General features: G+C 43.4%; 1 protein-coding gene across 12 annotated transcripts in view; it reads left to right on the top strand.

Moving 5' to 3' along the window:
- Positions 1-17,853, top strand: part of ADD1 (adducin 1) — a 93,642-nt gene extending 75,789 nt beyond the window's left edge. For 7 of the 12 annotated variants that reach the window (XM_077300505.1, XM_077300504.1, XM_077300500.1 and 4 more), the window contains 3 exons: positions 166-322; positions 3,919-4,014; positions 14,038-17,853. In XM_077300505.1, coding sequence (XP_077156620.1) covers positions 166-322; positions 3,919-4,014; positions 14,038-14,378 — 594 coding nt within the window. In that variant the 3' untranslated portion in view covers positions 14,379-17,853. Of the gene's footprint in view, positions 1-165; positions 323-3,918; positions 4,015-5,569; positions 5,605-14,037 lie in introns of those variants that run through there. The other 5 variants (XM_077300510.1, XM_077300509.1, XM_077300508.1 and 2 more) reach the window with 2 other exon arrangements.
- The last annotated feature ends 3,040 nt before the right edge of the window (positions 17,854-20,893 follow it).

Genomic DNA, 20,893 nt, shown 5'->3' with positions numbered 1-20,893 from the left:
GTACCAGATGCCTATAGTAAAATGACTTCTTCAAACGGAATTGAAATCTTCTTAGTTTTGTTTCTGATCAGACTTGCACCGTTTTCCTTCTGTTGTTTGAGCCCTGAGGCATTTCCCACACTCTCTAGGTTAATTGGTGAAAGAGCTGTCTTTCCTTTCAACCAGGGAGAATTGGTGACGGCATCTAAAGCAATAATTGAGAAGGAGTACCAGCCAAGAGTCATTGTGAGCACGACGGGACCAAACCCCTTCAATAAACTCACAGACAGGGAACTGGAAGAATACCGCAAAGAAGTGGAAAGGAAGCAGAAGCAGTCGGAAGGTTTGTGTTTCCCAAGTGTCCATTTGGGCTGCTGGGGAAGGCAGATGATGGGGATGCATAGCTAAGCACACCTGCCTTGCCCTCCTGTTCTCTGCCTTTGGATGTGATAGGCTGATATTGATTCAACTTGTAATGCCTGGCAATGCCCCTGCTGCCACCAGAGTGGCCTGCAGCAGAGCCTAAATGGGAACATTCAGTTGGGTTGCAGTTTTTTCTGGTCAACTCACAAAAACTCACTTCTCTGGCTCAAAGTTAAGCTGTAATGCTTGGTGGTATTATGAATCAAAATGCAAAACAATATTGTTTATGGATGCAGAACCCCCCTACCTTGTTTCAATGTGGACACAAAGCATAGCTGTGGCTCAGTGTAAGGGCTCCTCCCGGTGGAGCATTGGGAAGAAGAAAATGCACATTCCTGTAAGAGGTCTGATCAGCCTGCAGGAGGATTCTCAATACAGGGAGTCAAAGTAATGGGCTAGATGTGGGTGAAATATCTGGAACTGTATCCGACAAAACAGAAGCAGATAGGTACCTGAGATTGCTCCTGTCCTGAAACTCCAGGTTCACAGCTTGGGAATGCAGCTAAACACAGCAGTCCCCTTGGAGAACCGGGTGGCTATGCTGGCTTGGAGGGCCTTTGCCCAGGTTTGGCTGGCAGATCAGCTGCCCCAATTTCTAGTTCAGTCTGATTTAGCCTTAGGGATCTGTGTCTTAGCTACATCTAGATTGGGCTATTGCAGTGCACTCAATTTGGGGCTTTCCTCAAAGAGTGCTCAGAAGCTGCCCTTAGCACAGAATCCTGCCGCTAGACTGCCGCTTGGGGAACATGTGATCCTGCCCCTGCAGCAATTATGCCACCTATTGACCTACTCCTGAGCCCACTCCAAATGGTTGGCTTTTTCCTTCAAAGCCCTACATGGGTTGCATCTGGGCTGTCTGGAGGGTTGTTTTCTCCCTTACACTCCTGCTCAGGAATTGAGGCTGCAGGAAGAGGCCCTCCTGATGATCCAAGAAATCAAAAACTTTTGTCTGTCTGGTGGGTGGCAGCCCCATAATTACAGAGCAACATCTCCTGGGAGGGGGATCTGTTCAGCCCCTCATGGTGGATCAGGAAACAGCTGAGGACACTTCTGTATAGAACTGCATCTGGCTAATTTATTTCCTTTTTTTTTTTTTTTGACAGTCCTAATTGGATTTTTTAAAATTGTGGTCTTTGGTGTGGTTTTATAATCGTTGGTTTAGTTATATTGGTTTTATTTATTTTATTATAAAATATTATTTTATTTATGTTGTAAGCCACCTTGAGTCTTGCCAGGGAGAAAGGCAGCTAATAACTGTTTAAAATAAATAAAAGCTTTGCTGCTTTCTCCCCTGGCAGGCCCTGAGGGCTCTTCCATTGGCTAGGCAAGCAACTCCTTGTATGGCAGGCACTTTCAATAACTGAAAACTCCACCTGGATACAAAGCTGTGCTGGTGACTCCCACCTGGACATGCGATAGGAGTTCACTTGTAAACTGCTTCCCCCCCGAGGAGGTAGAACAGGACAAATTGTATAGTGAGTTACATAGTTTGGATTGTATAACGTATGTATTCAAAAATGTTATTTTATAATTAATCCAATGCTGAGGTTTTGAATTTTGGACTGTATCTCTATTTGTTTGTAACTCACGCTGAGCCATCGGGGAAAGGTGAGCTAAAAGTATGAAAATGAATAAAAAATAAAACTAGGTAAGAAGTCAGATTGGAGACTTGATCAACTTTAAGGTATTCGCACGAACTTTTAGATCCCTAAATTGGACCCTCGTGTCTTCAGGGCAGTGTCTTCCATTATGCCCCCCAACAAGCACTAAGATGTTGTGAATGAAACTTGCTCGGGGTCCCCAGAGAAGAGGCAAGGACCTTTTTGGTCCTGGTCGCAGCCTGGTTGGAACACTTCCCAACAAGATGAGTGCCCCACAGGACCTCAGCAAGTCCCACAGGATCTGCAAGACAGAGCTGTTCTGCCAGACTGACGGCTCAGGCCAGAAATAGCATCAGGAAGATGCTGGCCCCCCTGTTTAAAAGTCCACCCACGGACAACACTCCCAAGAACCCGATATGTGGGTCAGTAATCCATCTCAGTGTCTGCGTAAAAAAGAGGTAGCCATAGGTTCTTTATAATTAGATTAGTATCAATTTTAACCCAGAATTTTACAATGTAAAAATCAAAATTGCATTTAGTTATTATGTATTTTAATTTTGTCATAAGCCACCCTGAGCCCCCTGGGAAAAGGTGGGGTAAAAATCCAAAAATAAATTCCCTACTAGAGATGTTATATCTTGCAGGGCGGGGGTGACCTTTGGTGAAGCCCCCCCTATGCCGCATGCATAAGAGCATCGTAGCAGTACAAACTGGGCAGGATGGGTTTAGAGGAGTTTGATGAATACAATTTGGAATTCTTCAGAAGAAATCCCAAGGTTTGAAATTAGAAGGCGTGTACCACTAGAAATAAATAGAAATTGAGAATTTCCTTTGGCAGCCAAGAGGCATTTCTAGGGCACATGAATCCTGTAGCCTGTTTTGTTCTGGTGATTCTAATTTGTACGTCAGCTAAAGTATGCTGTTCTTTGTGTTTCCATCTTAAAGGATAGCTGCTTTATTTTCTAATTCAGCCTATGAACATCTGTATAATAATCTTCCTTAAATAATAAAGGTTATATTCTAGGGGCTGTCTGACCATGCCATGTGTTTGGTATGCTGTCTCCACTTCTGGTTGTTGTCTCCCAACCCCCATTTTTGTACCCCCTTTGCCAAGAGGATTTAGAATAGTTTTCAAGGATGTTAGCTAGTATGACAAGGAAGATCTTGCATTTGCCAATAAGTTTATTTACACACAGAAGTGATGAGGAGCCGAAGTCCTAAAATAAAGTATTTGCATTCATCACAGTAGAACTGCTGCAACAATAGCTCAACATTCTTCTCCAAATTAGGAAAGATCAGCAGGATCTTGGCTTTCGGATAACACCCCTGGCTGATGCCTTTGTTGACATGCCCGCCCCAAAAATGTCAGGCCACAGATAGTGAAATAATAACTTCCAATCCGGAGGTGTTGATTGATGAAGGACTATTTAGCTGTCCGCAGAGGAAATGTAGGAGTTCAGGTTATCTGTGGGGCTGCTCTTGAATTGAATTTGTTCTTGACCAAGTGGACACATGCTGAGCAGACCTAATTGTGGCGGTTTACACTTTATGTTCTTATGAATGCTGAAGTTTGACAAAATAAGAAGCGTTGTAAAATCATTCACTTTCTGTTCCTAATGTTTTCAAGCATGTTTTACTATGGATGGGTCCAGAGCACAGTTGGCCTCAACTAAGTCAGAGAAAGGGGTCACCTTTCTCATTTAATAAGGGCACTGCTGCTGAAGCATGTATGCAAAAATGCAAAGAAAGAAGTCATCATTGTATTCATGTTTTTATTCACAGTTTTTGTCAGAATTCTCTTTTAGCAAAAATATTGTGTGCATGTGATGAAACTTTTCTTCTTGCCAAGAGCCAGTGATTGGGTAGAGAACTGTTGATCTACTGTTTAACTTCTGTGTATTGGAACATCTTGCAGAAGACTCAGAAGATGCCAGCCAACAGAGAGAAGAGACTTCTGCTGACCACCCTGCTGCTTGTCTCCCAGCCAGCACACTGGTCAAGCTACAGGAAGGTATGACTGGAACAACAAAAGGGTCCCTTCCTATTGGGGCACCTCTGTTTTCATGCTTCAGTTAATAACATCAGCTAGGACTCGTGGGAGAAAGTTTGTTTTTTTATTTGACGGTGTAGAGCTCTGTAGCTGAATGTGTTGTGCTCACAATAATAAAGAAATGTGCACGAAGAACATAAAAATAGCCTTGCTGACTCAGACCAAGGCCTGCATGGCACGGCGTTCCATTTCCGCCTGCCGCCAGCCAGTTGTCTCTGGGAGCTTGCCAGGTGTATGTGGGAAAGATCCGCCAGAACACCTTTTAATGTGAGGTGTGCTCAGGTGAACTTTCAGAGAGGAGAGCTGCTTGTAAACTTTTCTTCCCTGAATTTGTCTCACCTTTTACAAAGACAAGCTTGTGACCAGTGCCACATCTTTTGCCAGAGAATTCAAGGGTTACCTGTATGAATTGAACATTATCTGTCCCAGGGACAGCACTGTAACTTGTCTTTTGTCCCTTCAGTTCCGTAAGCAAAGCAGCCCCTTGTGCAGGAAAGTGCGCCAGCCACAGGATCACGTTCTGGGCCTTTTCCAGGCTTATCATATCTGTTGGGGATTGAACATCTCAAGTGACATGTGGTGTTTGAAATGTGGGTGTGCTGGAGTTGCAATGAGCTGTTCTGATTCCCCCCCCCCAATTGTTCTTTAAAGGGGGCACCTTTTTCTTTGCTGAAGCAAACTGCCAGGAATTTCCACTGAGCTTTCTTTCTTGGGTCATCCCAGTAAATCCATGCCCTGTAAGTATGGGTGGAGAATTAGGATTTTTGCCCCACTGTGCCTCAGTTTGCACTTAAACCTGAAACCAGCTGAAGCTTTTCTGGTCCAGAATTATTTTAGACTCCATAATAAATAGCCACTGTATGGAAATAGCTCTGTATAGAAAAGCTTGGAATCCTTCTTAAATCTGACCAGGTTGACATTTTCTCACCACACTGAGCTTGAAGCAGCTCTTTGGGATGTGTGAGCTCTCCCGTGCACATACTTGTGTTCACTTCAACAGAGGCATGTTTTCATGTGCAGGTGGATACATATGCAGAGCTGCCTCCTCTTGAGATGAGTGGGGTGTGCTTACCCAAGAACCTGTGCATGCTGGACTGAGTCTATGCTGGCAAAAGTGGAGTTAATCCTGCAAGGTTGTTGCACATTTCTTAAGCGTTATTGTAACTAGATTACACCTCTGGGCATAATTTTCTGCTTCAATTTAGATGCTGGATTTATTTCCTTTAAGGTCTCTGTATGACAGAAGCAATGCCAGAGACCTCTGTTAACCACATTTCGATTATTTGAGCAAACATCAGTTAAGGGTACAAATAGGTGTAATCTAAGGTGTGTTGTGTGTTTTCCTCTTACCCTGAGAATTATCACCTGTCTGTTACAAAGCGGTCTGTTCATTCCACCTCATTCTGTATTCTATAAGAATGGTTCTGGCCATTCTTTTAATATAACACAATGGCTGTGATGGATGCATCGATTCTCTACTTGTGCTTTTTTCTTCTTGTGGCTGCATTACAAACAGGAGGTGGATATGCTAAAGAGTACCTGTTGCCATAGTAAGTACCATCCCACCCCCCTCCCACCCCTGACCTGTCCCTACTGCTTTTTCTGACCCTTCTGTGCTTGGCTTCATTCTCTGGCATCTATTGTAATGTTCTCTTTTTGTGTTGGGTTGCTGTTTGGTTTGGTAAGTTTGGCACTTCCATTTTAAAGTATGCTTAGCTATTTCAGTTGCTGTACCAGAACAGATCAATTAGAATGATGTCAGCAAGAGCTGAGTTTGTACTGCTAGTTGAACCTGAACATGGCTCCAGGTTTAGGTTTTAAAAAAAAATCAGATTCATCCTTTTTTGAGACATTCAAATTAGATTTCGTGCCCAAATGTTAATTTCTCCAGCAGTAGGGGTAGGGAAAAGGGGAGATAACATGCTCTGCTTTTTGCGTGCGGGTGGAGAGCAACACTCCAAATGTAAATCTGAAATTGCCTTAGATAGGCAAAGGTGATGTTTCAAATGAAAGCTTCTCGTCACGCTTGTGCTTGTTTGGCAAGGCTCTCACCCACAGCGTTTTCCAAGTGTTTTTAATGCCCTCACTGCCTGTTGTAAGAAGGGAACTTCAGCCTTTCTCTTCTTTGCACTGAATAAATAATCTTGTGAAATGCTTGTTGCCTTGAGACTCAGGAGGAGAACACCTGGAACTCACTCTGCGAGGCTGCATTTTGCCTGCATGTGCTGAAGCACCAGGCCTGCCCCCCTGGAGCTCTGCATCCTGGATTCCGAGATGGAAATACCCCCCAAGGTCTCCCTGGGCAGTCTCATCAGTAGGTTGTTGCCCCTGCACAAAGTCTCTCTCTCTCTCTCTCTCTCTCTCTCTCTCAATAAGACCATGATAGCTTGGGCAACCAACTCTGCCTTACCCAAAACAGCTGTCAAGAAGGACAGGCTGTCTGGCACAGTTTTCCTTTGGTTGCAAAAGCCACTGCACTATTAGGAACATCATCATAGAATCATAGAGTTGGAAGGCTACGGCGAGTGGTGGTATAGAAATCTAATAATAAATAAAAGGGATCTCCAGGGTCGTCTATTCCAAATTCCTGCAAAATGTCAGAACTCACACCTACCTGCCTACATACAGTGATACCATTTTAATGCCCAAATGATCTCCCCCATCAAAAATCTCCAGAATTCAGCCTGGCCTGGAAGGAATTCACCTACCATCCAACAGTGATGATCAGCAATTCCCTGGGTATGCAATGAATCATAAAATCATAAAGTTGGAAGGGACCTCCAGGGTCACAAGAGACAAAGGCACATCACGTCTTGCCAACCCACTCACAATCTGACTAAGTTCATAAAATCAGCATTTCTGTCAGATGACTATCTAGCCTCTGCTTAAAACCTCCCAAATAAACAGAAACCATCGTCCCCCGAAGAAGCCTGTTCCACTGAGGAACCACTCTCACTGTCAGGAACTTTCTGGATGTTTAGCTGAAAATTCTTTGGAATTAATTTCAACTCTTTTGGTTCTGGTCCAACCCTCTGGGGCAACAGAAAACAACTCAGCTCCATCTTCTATATCAGGGGTCATCAATCCCCGGTCTGTGTCCCGGTGCCGGGCCATAAAGCCCGCGGTACCGGGCTGCAGGCAGCCGCGCCTGCCTCCCCACGCCCGCAGCAAGAAGGAAGGGAAAAGGCAGGCGCAGACACCGGCACGCCGGTGATGCAAACGCACATGCGCGCAGTTGCCGCGCGTGCGAGTTAGCATCCCCTGGTGGCAAAAACACGCACGCGCAGCAACTGCATGCATGTGCGTTTGCATGCATGTGCATGTGCGGCAACTGCGTGTGCACGTTTACCCAGCACCCAGGCCGTCTGCTCTCCCTTCACCCCGGAGGCGGTCCCTGAACTGAGAAAGGTTCTGGACCGCTATTCTATATGACAGCTCCTCAAGTATTTGAAGATGGTTATCATATAACCTCTTAGTCGTTTCCTCTCCAGGCTAAACAAAGTTCCCTCAACTTTTCCTTATGCAACATGGTCTCCAAACCGCCCACTATCTTTGTAGTCCTCCTCTGAAGACGTTATAGTTTCTCTACATCTTTCTTCACTTCTGGTCCAAGTGAGGTCTTACGAGAGTGGAGTAAAGCAGTAACATTACCTCTCATGATCATAGAATCATAGAGTTGGAAGGGGCCATACAGGCCATCTAGTCCAACCCCCTGCAAAACGCAGGATAAGCCCTAAGCATCCTAAAGCATCCAAGAAAAGTGTGTATCCAACCTTTGCTTTTGAAGACTGCCAGTGAGGGGGAGCTCACCACCTCCTTAGGCAGCCTATTCCACTGCTGAACTACTCTGACTGTGAAAAATGCTTTCCTGATATCTAGCATGCAATAGCTCTTGTTTGAGTAGCGCCCACCCTTCACATGCTCCGTTCCCTTCCAGCATTCTCGTCCATGGTATGACACTCATCATGTCTCTGAGTTTATTAAAGTATGCCCTACGAAAATCCAACATCCGCGTCTGGCTACAAGCTTCCTTGGCTCCCCATCTCAAAAGGAATTCTATGAGGACATGGTCACTTCCCCCTAAGGTCCCCACCTCCTTCACCTCATCCACCAACTCTTGCCTGTTGGTCAGTATTAAGTCCAGTATGGCTGAACCTCTTGTGGGTTCATCTACCATTTGATTAATGAAATTGTCAGCCAGGCAGGTCAGAAAGTTGCATGACTGAGGACGCTTTGCAGAGTTTGCTTCCCAGCACACATCTGGGAAATTGAAGTCACCCATGATGACAAGGTCCTGCCGCTTGGATATTTTCTCAAGCTGCTCACAAAGTGCAGCATCCACATCCTCTCGTTGGTCAGGCGGTTGGTAGCAGACACCAACCACCACACTGTTTGTTTTCCCCTCGCTTATTTTCACCCAGATGCTTTCCACTGTAGATATGCTCTCCTTCGCTAGAATTTCCTGACAGGTAAGCCCTTTCCTCACATACAGTGCCACTCCTCCACCTCTTCGATCTATTCTGTTTTTTCTGAACAGTTCATATCCATCCACCATTACATTCCAGTCATGAGAATCATTCCACCAAGTTTCTGTGATGCCTACTAGATCATACCTTTCCATCAGCATGAGAAGTTCCAGCTCTTCCTTTTTATTGCCCATGCTTCGGACGTTAGTATAAAGACATCTGAATCCTTTTACTTTTGGTTCCCTATGAGCTGGCCTTGCCGGTTGGGCTGCCTCCGATCGTTTTCCTTCCATACACTCCCTATGTTGATCGTCTCCTTCCCCTAGTGGCTTTAGTTTAAAGCTGTCCTGATGAATCTCCCCAGGTTCCTGCCAAAAACATTCTTCCCCAGTTTCGATAAGTGCAGTCCATCAGGTGCTAGTAGGCCTTCCTCAAGAAAGCCTATCCCATGGTCCCAGAAACCAAATCTCTCCTGCTGGCACCAACTACGCAGCCAGTGATTCACCTCCATTATCTTCCTCTCCCGACGCATTCCTCTTCCCTTGACAGGCAAGATTGAAGAGAATACCACTTGTGCCCCCATTTGCTTGAGCTTCCTCCCCAGATCTTGATATTTTTTTTTAATAGGAGCAATGGTATTCAGGGACATGTCATTCGTTCCCACATGGACCATCACAAATGGGTAGCGATCCGTAGATTTGAGGAGTTTGGGCAGCCGTTCTGAAACATCTTTAATTTTCGCCCCTGGCAAGCAGGGGACACTGGACACTGTACTTCTTTTAATACAGCCTAAATTACCCATTAGCTACTGAGTCTCGCTGCTGACTTGTGTTCAGTGTCTGGTCTACTTAGACCCTCATCTTATAGTGATGCATATAATTTTTCCTGCCTAAATGAAGAACCTTACATTTATCACTATTGAAATTAATTTTATTCATTTAGCCCAGTTTTCTAGCCTATCGGGGTCCTCTGATTCTGTCTTCTAGTGTGTTTGTTACCCTGATTGACTTCAAGTGCCTATAGAGTCTGCAAATCTAATAAGCACCCCCTCTATTCCTTCATTCAAATCATTTATAATGTTGAACAACACAGGGCCCAGGACACATCCCTGAGGCACTCTACTTGTCACTCCTCTCCAAGAAGATATTGAACCATTTACAATCACCCTTTGGGTGCAATCGGTCAACCACCTATTATTTTACCAACTTGTCAGTAAGAATATCACGTGGAACTTTATCAAAAGCCTTCCTGAAACCAAAGTAAACTATGTCCACAGCATTCTCCTGATCTAGCAATGTAGTAACCTTCTCAAAAAAAGAGATAAGGTTAGTCTGACATGACTTGTTCTTGAGCAAGCCATGCTGCCTCTCAGTAATTACAGCCATCTGCTCTAGCTGCTAAAGGACCATCTGTCTGAGGATTTGTTCTAGAATGTTGCGAACTATAGACGTCCAGCTGACGGGCTGGTAGTTACCCAGATCTTCCTTTTTCGCCTTCTTGAAGATGGGGACAACATTTGTCTACCTCCAATCTTCTGGAGGCAGAAGATTCATCTGTTCTCGAAGAATTGTCAGAAATAATGGACAGAGGCTCAGAAATTGCATCTACAAGTTCTTTTAGTACTAGATATTACATCTACAAGTTCTTTAGTACTAGGTACTTATGGACTACCCCTATAGTGATCCTAAGCCACAAAGGTTGACTTTCTGTTTTCTGATTTTCAAATTACTTTTTAAAATAGTCTCTACATTTCCACTAAACCAGAACCTATGCAAAGTAAATCCTCAAGTGAATCCTTAAAATGTTAGCAGGACACTAGCTTCCTTCCAAAAGACACCCTATCTTCATTAGTTGTGGTGGACCACAAAAAGTTTGCCATATCTCTGTTCATACCATTGAATCATTAGTCCAGATGAGACATGGGTCCTTGCAAACTGCTTGCCATGCACATTCTGCTAGGGTAGTCACTACATCTACAGATTCTTTGCGAGTTATGTAGAGCAGTGGTCCCCAACCCCCGGTCTGGGGACCGGTCCCGGTCCGTGGATCATTCGGTACCGGGCCGCAGCTCCTCTTCATCCTCCTCCTCGGCTGCTGCCTCGGGGGCTGCCCTGGCACTCTGCCGCCGGCTCACTTTTGGTGCTCTCCAGCAGCTACCATGGCTGGCGCTCCCCCTCGGCGTGGTACTGCGCAGCTGCTGCTGGCAGTGTCTCCCAGCGGGCGGCGGGAATTCAGGGGCGCCGGTGGGAAAGCTAGCGGAGCAGGGGCTCAGGCGGTGGCAGGGACGTCCCTCAGCAAAAGACTCCCCCCCCCCCCCACTGGGCCTCAGTAAAATTGTCAAGCGTTGACAAAATGTAATAAAAAGGTGATAAAAAAGTTGGGGACCACTGATGTAGAGCAGCAACTTTGTCACAACTATCTGTCTTTGTGAAGGAAGCACTGTACCAAAGATGTGTCTGGGGCAGAACATGCACTGCTTTTGCAAGAATGGTATTCAACACTCTTATTCCCTGGCTTAAATTTGTCCTGCCTCTAAATAGCTCAGTTTGCTATTCCTCCTTCAATTGCCTGCACAAAACCCTGAAGAATAAGAGGTTACTTACCTGTAGTGATTGACTTCAAGTGCCTATAGAGTCATACAACTCATTGTCCTTCACCACCACCATCATTGCAACAGATGTGTGTTTGGCATGCTATTATGCTCTGGGAAAGATTGAGAGAGATGGTGAGGCTCTGATGCTCAAAACATGTGTGGTGGAATCCTGTCTCCTGGAAAGAATAGAGCCAGACATCAAAAGTTCTTTCACGCTGAGGTGCTGCAATTTCTAAAGGAGGTGTTGTGCATGCTGGGATCCTAGTGGTGTGACTGTACAGGGGATCATTTACACAACATCCGTGATAGATAAGCAGCTGCCTTTCACCTTCACCACATATTTAACCTCTGAGATACTTTCAGCCACCTGCTGGGGCAACATCCTGAATACATCCTGGCTACAGCTGGCTTTTTTCTTGGGGTAACAACTTAGTCCCTTTTTTTTAATGATGTTTTTGTACCCATAATGACAATTTCCAGTTTATTTAAGACTCAAACATTCCTTCATGTACAATTCAATCATTATATATGCTTAAGTATCTGAAGAAAACCCTGAACATTTCAGCCTGTCTTTTCCCTAGTGATTACTCAGGGGTATAATGGAAATGGCCTTAAATGCCAGTCATTTTTCCTACGGTCGTACAAGCCAGCGCTATTTTTTATTATTGATAAAATAAAATAAATTTATTTTTCTGATTAACCTGCCCAAAATTTCATGTTGACATGAATGCTAGATGTACAAAGAACAGCTCTATGCTCTAAAGTATATTCAGCTGAGTTAAACAGACCACAGCTCTGTGAGGCAGTTTGTAATCCTCCAAATGGCTTTCTCCTTTCGCTCTGCTTTTAAATGGTCTTAACCCAGTTTAAAACTTCTAACACTTCGGGTTTGCTGAGTTTGGAGTGCTGAGCTAACAAACACCAAATTATTCTAAACTACAAATAAAAATATGCCATGGAGACAGCTGTGAAATACAAATGCTGTTTGTGTGGAGAACACAAAATCTGCAATGGGAGGTTTTCAGGGAAGTCTAATGATACAATGTCTCTGCTGCCCCTCTTTTGGGGGGGGGCTCATTGCCGTTACTTTGTTTCATTCTGTTTCCTCCCACATGCAAAATGAGGAGGCAAAAAGTGGATGATGCAGACTTGATCTACCTTTCTCCAGTTTACCATATCTGAGCCTTTTATACCAAAAAAAAAAACCCAAACCCATCTTTTTTATTTGCTGTGGTGGATCACAAAAAGTTCACTGTAACTCTGTTTAAACCTTTGGCTCATTAGTCCAGAGGATACATGACCCTTACAAACTGCTTGCCATGCACACTCTGTTAGTGTGCTAGAGGAATCTCCTCTGTCATGCCCTTTTCCCCCCAAAGGTAGTTTTCTACTCTCATACCCTTTCCCCATCATAGAAGGGGAAATCTGTAGATGTGATAGAGCAAAGTTTGAGTCCAGGGGTACCTTTAAGACCAACAAAGTTTCATTCTGGGGAGAAGCCTCTGTGCATGCCCACAACGTACATGCACACAAAAGCTTATACCCCAAATTAATATTTGCTAAGGTACCCCTAGACTCAAACTTTGTTGTGCTACTTCAGACCAACCCCTGAGCCAGCTGAATCTATAAATGTGAGATAGCTAAAAGCTGTAAAAATGGGAATCATTTGTTTCCTCCTCTTCCATTGCAGTTCTCGCATGAGATATTGTGATCTGTTGTAAATTTAGATCTGTGAGCTCCAGTTATTGAGAATTCACAAGCCCTGTTTAAAATGGAATCCTAACAGGAATCCTAACAGGAGTAGGGGCTATAGTATTATATAGTATAGTAGTATAAGCAGGTGTTGATGCATGCCTCTGCTCTACTCGACTTTTTTAAAACACTGAACCAGCCTCAAGGGACTGGAGCGTGTCCAGAGGAGGGCTACACAGATGTTGAGGGGTGTGGAGACCATCATATGAGGAAAGGCTGAGGGAACTAGAGAAGACGACTAAGAGCTGATATGACAGCCATTTTCAAGTACTTGAAGGGCTGTCACATAGAAGATAGAGCAGAGTTGTTTTCTGTTGCCCCAGAGGGTCAGGCCAGAACCAGTGGGTTGAAATTAATTCAAAAGGCTTTTCGGCTAACCATCCAGAAGAAGTTCCTAACGGTTAGAGCGGTTCCTCAGTGGAACAGGCTTCCTCAAGAGGTACTGGGTTCTCCTTCCTTGGAAGTTTTTAAGCAGAGGCTAGATAGTCATCTGACAAATTGTAATTCTGTGCATTTAGGCAGATTGTGAGTGGGTGGGCAGAAGGGATTTTGTAGGTGCTTGGCTCTTGTGGCCATTTCCTGCATTCTGCAGGGGGTTGGACTAAATGACCCTGGAGGTACCTTCCAACTCTGATTCTAAAGGACTCGTGTGGCTTTGGAATCTTAAAATTTATGCTTTCAACATCCATGGGGAAGGCATGCTATCAGTTGCTCCATTTCTTCCATGGGTGAGCAGGCAGCGCCTACAAGAAGGTGTCAAATGGTGTGGGGGCTTTGGAAAAAGGAAGGGAAACAAGCTTGAGTTCCCTTCAGTTTCTATAAGCAAGTTGGAATAAGATGAAATTTTGTATGTCTGGTCATGAGTAGCAGCACACCTTTGTTTGTATCCTTTGGTGTTTTTAGTTCTGTAAGGAAGGCAGGGACACAGCAAAATGGGGCTGTCTGAGCACAAATCATGGAGTTTTCAGTATGTTGTGGCTCTGTGTGGGGCACGTTGGCTCTACAAACTTTGAGGGAAAGGGCTTCTAGTGGTCCAGCAGCCACTTAGGCGAGGACTCCAATGGCTGGCTCTGCATGTGATTTTCTGCCCAGAGCAGATCTCCCTGCTAGCTAGTGCCATGAGAGAGCCCAGCCCACACTAACCCCGCATTTTCCTTTTGATTGCCCTGCTAGAGAGGCCGCCTGAGCAGCCTTACAAAGATGACAGTGATGCTGCAACCTTCAAGCAAAGCCTCCCAGACCTCACCCCTGACGAGCCCTCTGAAGCCCTCAGCTTCCCAGCCTTTGGGAGAGAAGAGGAAGGCAAATGTGACCAAGATCTGGCCCCAAGTCAACCTGAGTGTCCTGCTGAAAGCCAAGACCTTCAAGCTCAGCCTTGTGAAGAAGCATTGCCCCCACAGGCTGAGGTGGATGCAGGCAGCGATGAGTCTCCTGGGAAGTCTCCGTCCAAGAAGAAGAAGAAGTTCCGCACACCTTCCTTCCTGAAGAAAAACAAGAAGAAGACTGACTCCTAAACACCTTCAGAAATGTTGTCATGTGTTAGAATTTTAAGTTTATTAACCACTAGAATGTACTAGATTGTACTGAGTGTTTTTGTCTTATGTAAAAAGCAGAACAAGTAACACCCTCAAGTTATAGCTTGATTGCTTAAGATTATAATTGAAAATTAACAAGCAGAAGGTGCTAATCCTGTGTATGTCGCAGCAGCTAAGCCGGTTTATTCCTAGTATGTAAAAGTATGTAAACATCGGAAGAAGACACTGAACCACTGTGTGTAACTTTTCAAGCCCACGTTGCTTTATATATGAAGGCAAGCTCTGTTCACGATGTCCTGCTTAAAGTGTGCTGCTATCTGCTCACTCTAAAAACTATTCTTATGCCAGATTCTACTTTCGGCTTCCTAAATGGGAGATGACTCTACATTTATATATTTCAGAGTTTCTATTCTTGAACCGAATAGATCTGTTTCTGCACTGAAGCAATGCTGTCCTGAGGCTTCAAAGAATGTGGTCTTCCTCCCTTCCTGTTTTGAATTGTAGCATAGCTGAGATGCTAAGCCTACTTGTTTTATCTAAGAATGAGTCACTTGTGTTTCCTGCTGAGCCACCCAGCCTGCTTTCTAATGAAGTTTCCACAGAATAATCCTCTATTTCACAGACTTGGAATTGTAGCATTCCAACTCCTAGAAAGCTGGAGATTAGTTTCAAATGCTGGATAGGAAAATGCCTTGGTCATGAGAACACACCTTGAACCAAGCGTGGACCTGATTGCCAGTTGTGGCAGCCACGGCCAGCAGTGGCCTTTCTCAGTAGGGATGAAAGGAAGGCCAGGAGGTTGGCCATACGCTGGCAGCAAGTGGCAGGTCTTCGCAGACCTTGACATCTTTGCTTCTCCTCCTCAGCATTCTGTTATTTTAGCTGTGTGTTTGGGCCAGAAACAGTGAACATTTTACTTTAATAATTGGCATCCCTTCAGAAATCAAAAGTGGGCTTGTGTTCAAAAGTGGCCAGATATGTTCGTATATGATTTGAGGTCAGCGGGGCTCTTTCGAGATTTTTTGACATGACTGATGATTTATCAGAGCTGTGTAATGACAAAATGAAGCTTGGTTCGTTGAATGCCTCAGCCTAGGAGAATAAGTCCAGTGATCATTGGCATCTTCATTAGAAACAAAACGTCTCCACACAGGTATCTTGGAGCCATTTAGAATTGATGAGGCTGAAGCAGAAGGTTTACAGGGAGACCCGGGTTGACGGTAGGAATACCCACACTGCAAGCAACTGGGCCAGCGCTGATCACTGCAGAAGAAGGTGCGAGACGGCAACTGCTCATGTTTCCTATGGACTGCATGGCACTAATGGCTTTCAGCTTGTTTCCTAACTTTGTATGGCCTGTGAACATAAGCAGCAGCCAGTCCTGATTTTGCACCGCTGTGTCTCATGGTCTGAGTTGAAATTGCATCACAAAAGCCATTGCTTCATGTTTCTTTTCGAAAATGTAGGGACTCAGATTACCTTGTTGACCACATATGCAATGATTTTGAAGTTCTAATTTTGTAGTTCTTGATTCTTTGTATTACAGTATGAAATTGAATTGTGTCTGGTGTGGCACATGGGTGGGGTGGGGTGGGAGGGAAGCAGAAGAGTCCTGTGTTTTTTTCTTTCTTTGTTGTATCATTCAGTTCTACTCACAAATAAAATTCTTCAAAGGACCTATGTGTTTATCTGTCTTTTCGGTTCAGGTACTCTTGATCTCTGAAAGACTCATAATGCTTCTAAATAATTTTCAAAGTGTTTATAAAAAAGCTATAGTGATGCAACCTATGGGAGGCTAGGCCAGCCTTTCTCAACTATTTTACCATTCTTTATATATATATATATATAGTCAAGTCAGATTTTATTGCATGTAGCCATAGGCCATTACAATACAAAAGGAAAATATAAAAGGATTTAAAACATTTCAAATCAGTAATAAAAAAGCAAATAAAAGAATGTGCAATCTCAGACAACAATCACTTAACATCATAAAAACATTTCCAGACTACATATGTCCACTTATCCTATAGCTCCTCTAGGAACTTGCTCTGTGCAGCACCACTCTGGCCCTTATTTTCTTTGCTGCAACGACAAATAATGACATTTTGTTAGAAACAAATGAATTAGCATCTGCTAACAAAAACACAAGTTTTTCCTGATCGGATTTATCATTTAGCCCATCTAGTAGGCCAGCTAGAAATTTGGCCCTAGGATCTATATACAACGGGCAATTGAGAATGTAATGTGGGAGATCCTCCAGGACTAAAGCTCCACAAATACAGAAGCATTGATCTTTTGGTGTTTTATGGTATCGCCCACTCAGTACAGCTGTTGGCATTGTTTGAAATCGCATGGAGGTAAAAGCTACTCTGAGACTATGAGTTGAAAGATAGACTAGATAGGAAGATCTCAAATGGTTTGTTTTGAATAATTTGTACCAGGGTGAACTTTTAGATTGCAGGATTAATTATCAATCAAGGCATCTGAGATAAATACCCAGTCTCTGAGTTGGTTATTATCTCCTGAAGAGTTTAACAGGTCATCTGGGATGGAATAACGTGACAAAATGTTGTTGAAAAGTCTGGAGCGAGAAGGATCTTTGGCCAACAAAAGCTTAAAAGATTGTTCACTAAGTGAATTTGAACTTGATGTTCCATGCTTCCATTTCTTCCATACTTTTACAATGGCCAGATGTATGCGAGCCCTAATTGAGGGCAGGCCAGTTTCTGCTCTCATAAGAGCTGCTGATGTCCCCTTTGGAAGGACTAAGATACGCCTGAGAAAAAGATTTTGAATAGTTTCTAAGCTGGTAATAATATCTTCTTTCCAACCCCAGATTTCAGCAGCGTACAAGAGGTGAGAGACGACCTTACTAGTAAATAGTTTCAAGGCTGGGTCTATAAGATGTCCTCCCTTTGTGTAGTAGAATCTCAGAATAGACCCAACTAACCTCAGTGCAGAGGACTTGATGGTTTCTAGGTGTGCATTCCAATTCAGGGTCTCTTTAAATGTGACTCCCAGATATTTGAAAGAGCTACATTGTACAATAGGGTGCCCGTGTATACTCCAGGGTGATTTTTTTGTTCTTTTTCTAAATACAATTACTTTTGTCTTCTCATAATTAATGTTGAGTGACTCCTCCTTGCAGTATGCACCTAGTTCTTGCAGCAGCCTTCTTAGTCCTATTTTAGTAAAAGAAATTAGGGCCATGTCATCAGCATACAATAAAATGGAGATTTTTTGTTGGCCAAAAGATGGTGGGGAAAAAAATGGGAACCCGAAAGCCTCTTAACTATGTTGTTTATATACAGATTGAATAGGAGGGGAGCCAATACACAACCCTGTTTGACTCCTTTATTTGTTGGAATTCTGTTAGTCAAAGATCCTGATGTTCCTACCCTGATTTGGGCATGTGTGTCTGTATGTAACTCACGTAATAAAGAGAGTAGCCGTCCGTCAATGTTTGTTCCTGCTAACTTTGACCATAAGTGGTTTCTATCAGTGGAGTCAAAAGCTGCCGCCAGGTCAACAAATGCTACATATAATGATTTCGTTGGGCCATTTATACCAGAAAAGGCTAGTTGACATAAGGTTTGGCAGTGATTAACTGTACTAAGACCTTTTCTAAAACCTGCTTGTTGGGGATGTATAACCTGATTTTCATTCACCCAGTCTTCTGGTTTAGGTAGCAAAAACTTGCTATACAATTTTGCTGATATATCCAACAGGCTTATTGGTCTGTAATTTTGTGGATCTGTTCTGTCACCTTTCTTAAAAATAGGGACAATAATACTCTTCCATCTAGATGGCATTAGGCCCAATTCATTTATTTGTGTAAAACCTTTGGCTAGCATAGGTGCCCACCATTCTGAAAAGGCTTTAAACAAGTCTGGGGGAATCAGATCTTCCCCGGGCGCTTTTCCAGAGGTCAGTGAGAAAATTAAGCCCCTAATTTCTACCTCTGTTACTGGGGGCCAAACTGGAAGGTCTAAGATGTCAAGGAAAGTATTTTGCATCTGTGACATGTTCGGTGTAGATGAATTAGCTCCAAAAACCTTGCTAAAATACTCAAACCAAACTTTCCCTGGGATTTGTGCTTCAAATTGATGCAATGAACTACTTAAATCATTAGAGACCAGTTCCCAGAACCGAGGATCATTCTTTTCATAGACTGCCAATTCCAACTCATTCCATAACTGTCTAGCATGATCCATTTTCTTTTGTGTAAGTAGGCTTTTATATTGAGATCTGAGTTGAAGAAGATGGGACATTAAAACACCAGAGCTACCACGCCTGACCTGTCTCATGCAAGAGATCAAGGCTTTTTTGAATGCTTTGCATTCTTGATCAAACCATCCATTGCTTGTATAAGGTATAGCTTTTGCTGGTCTATTGTTTATTAACAGTGGTTTGAGGCGATTGACTGTAGTCTCATAGCATTTAATAGCATCATTACTAGAATGTAAAAGAGTTAATCACAGGGACTCCCATTCTAATTTTTTAAAGGTTTGAAGTAATTTGTTGTTTAGTTGTTCAGACCATTTAGCTCTTCTGAAACCTGGAATGGTATCTTCTGCAAAAACTTGTACTGGTTTCAGTAAGATATTATCACTAGTATACAACAACAGTCTCAGAGGACAATGATCACTCTAAGGGCAATTACCGACCTCAAAATAAGATACTAAATTCAATAAACTAGGTGATATAGCAATATAGTCAATTGTACTTGTCCGACAGGTTGACAGATAGGTAAAGGTACCACCGGTTGTGTCATAATTGGTACTATGCAAAACATGTAAGTCAAATAAAGAAAGAAATTCCAAAAATTTCAAGCCAAACTTATTAACAATTACATCCTTTGATAAATGGTCCAGAATGGTAGCATGGAGAGCAATTTGGGCATTGGTCTTACATCTCTTAAACCAGACCCTATTCGAGCATTAAAATCACCACAAATAATAAACTGGGCTTTTGGATAGTGGTAAATCAAAAATTCCATTATAGTGGCCAAGGAGTCCCAGGGATTCTCCTTATCCTGATCTAAGGAACTCTTGGGTGGTATGTATACATTGATGCACACTAGATTTCTGGAATAAAGACCCTTAATTAAAATTGTCTGGAATTGGTTGGAACAACAGTTTACTAAAACTTGCACGTCAACTTTTAAGTCAACATTTACTAATATCGCTAAACCTCCACTACCTCCCTTTGGGCTGATCCTAACTGCTGAGACTGAAAATGCTTGATAACCTTGGAGGGTGGGGGAATCAGATTCTTGGGACCAGGTTTCTTGGAAACATAGGATATCATGGCCCTGTAAAACGGTTAAAAAATCTGAGTCATAAAGCTTGTTCTTCCAACCTCCAAGATTCGAAGATAAAAATTTTAGTTGTCAATCCAGTTTAGAGATAGTATTAAGGTCACCATCATGATCTAAAAACAGCCATTTTTTGAAGATATTATGGAGTCAGTGTTAGTCTGCTGGTTTATTATAATCTCTGTCTCCATCTTGGTCTGTGAACAACTGAGTGATACACTTTTGGGCTTTCCAATATTTCCAGCAGCTATTTTGGGAGGAAGTGGAAGTGGGAGAGCTGAATCTGATGGATAAGAGTCTATTGTTTCACTTGTCGGCTTTACTACTGGCGCCTTTGGAGACAACTCATTTTTTGTACTCAGAAGTTTTTGTCTTAGGTGATCCAGTCTATCAGTGATCTCAGTTTGTTCAGCAGGTGGGAGGGCTGAGAAGGAGTTGATTAAGTTCTCTTCTATGGAATAATCGGGAATAAAATGTTCACATTTCTTATTAATGGAATCAATAGAGTCAGTCCAGTTTATTAAATCTCCATGAACAGCGTCCTTCTGATCTTCAGAATGATTTTTATCTATTGTTGAGGATTTAAGTTGCGGAGGCTTTGATATCAGTGAAGTTAAAATGAGGTTATCGAATACTCGGACTGGAAATATCTCTTTTGTACGCAAAAAGGGTTTCTGGTGCAAAAAAGCTGTAGGTACCTTAGGAATTGTGAATACAAGTATGGTTCTTTGCACCTGATTTGAGTTGTTGAGAGGCTCAACTGAAATCAAATCAATAGGCGATATAGACTTGCCAAGGAGATCTCTTAGGTGTTGAAATGCCTGGTGCTTGGTTTTCCAAAGAGGCATTTGGCCTTTATATCTGCAGATAGTCACACAGATTTTGCAAGGCTGTACTTTTAGCTGGTATTGTAGACTCTTGCCATCTTTTATTTTTGGAATATTATCCGCTGTCATGAGGGGTTTAGGATTCTGCTTTCGTGGTACAGTTTCATTAGAACTATAGTGAGTAGCGTAGAGCAGTGGTCCCCAACCTGCGGGCCGCGGCCTGGTGCCGGGCCGCAAAGGCCATGGCGCCGGGCCGCGGCTCCCTCTCCCCACCCCCCCCCACAGTAAAAAACTTCCCAGGCCGCAAACTTGCGGCCCGGGAAGCTTCTTACTGCGGGAGGGCGGGGAGA

The sequence above is a fragment of the Paroedura picta genome, chromosome 10 (assembly GCF_049243985.1).
Source record: "Paroedura picta isolate Pp20150507F chromosome 10, Ppicta_v3.0, whole genome shotgun sequence".
NCBI lineage: Eukaryota > Metazoa > Chordata > Lepidosauria > Squamata > Gekkonidae > Paroedura > Paroedura picta.
The sequence above is the reverse complement of the archived record's forward strand: the minus strand, read 5'-3'. Positions and strand labels throughout refer to the sequence as shown.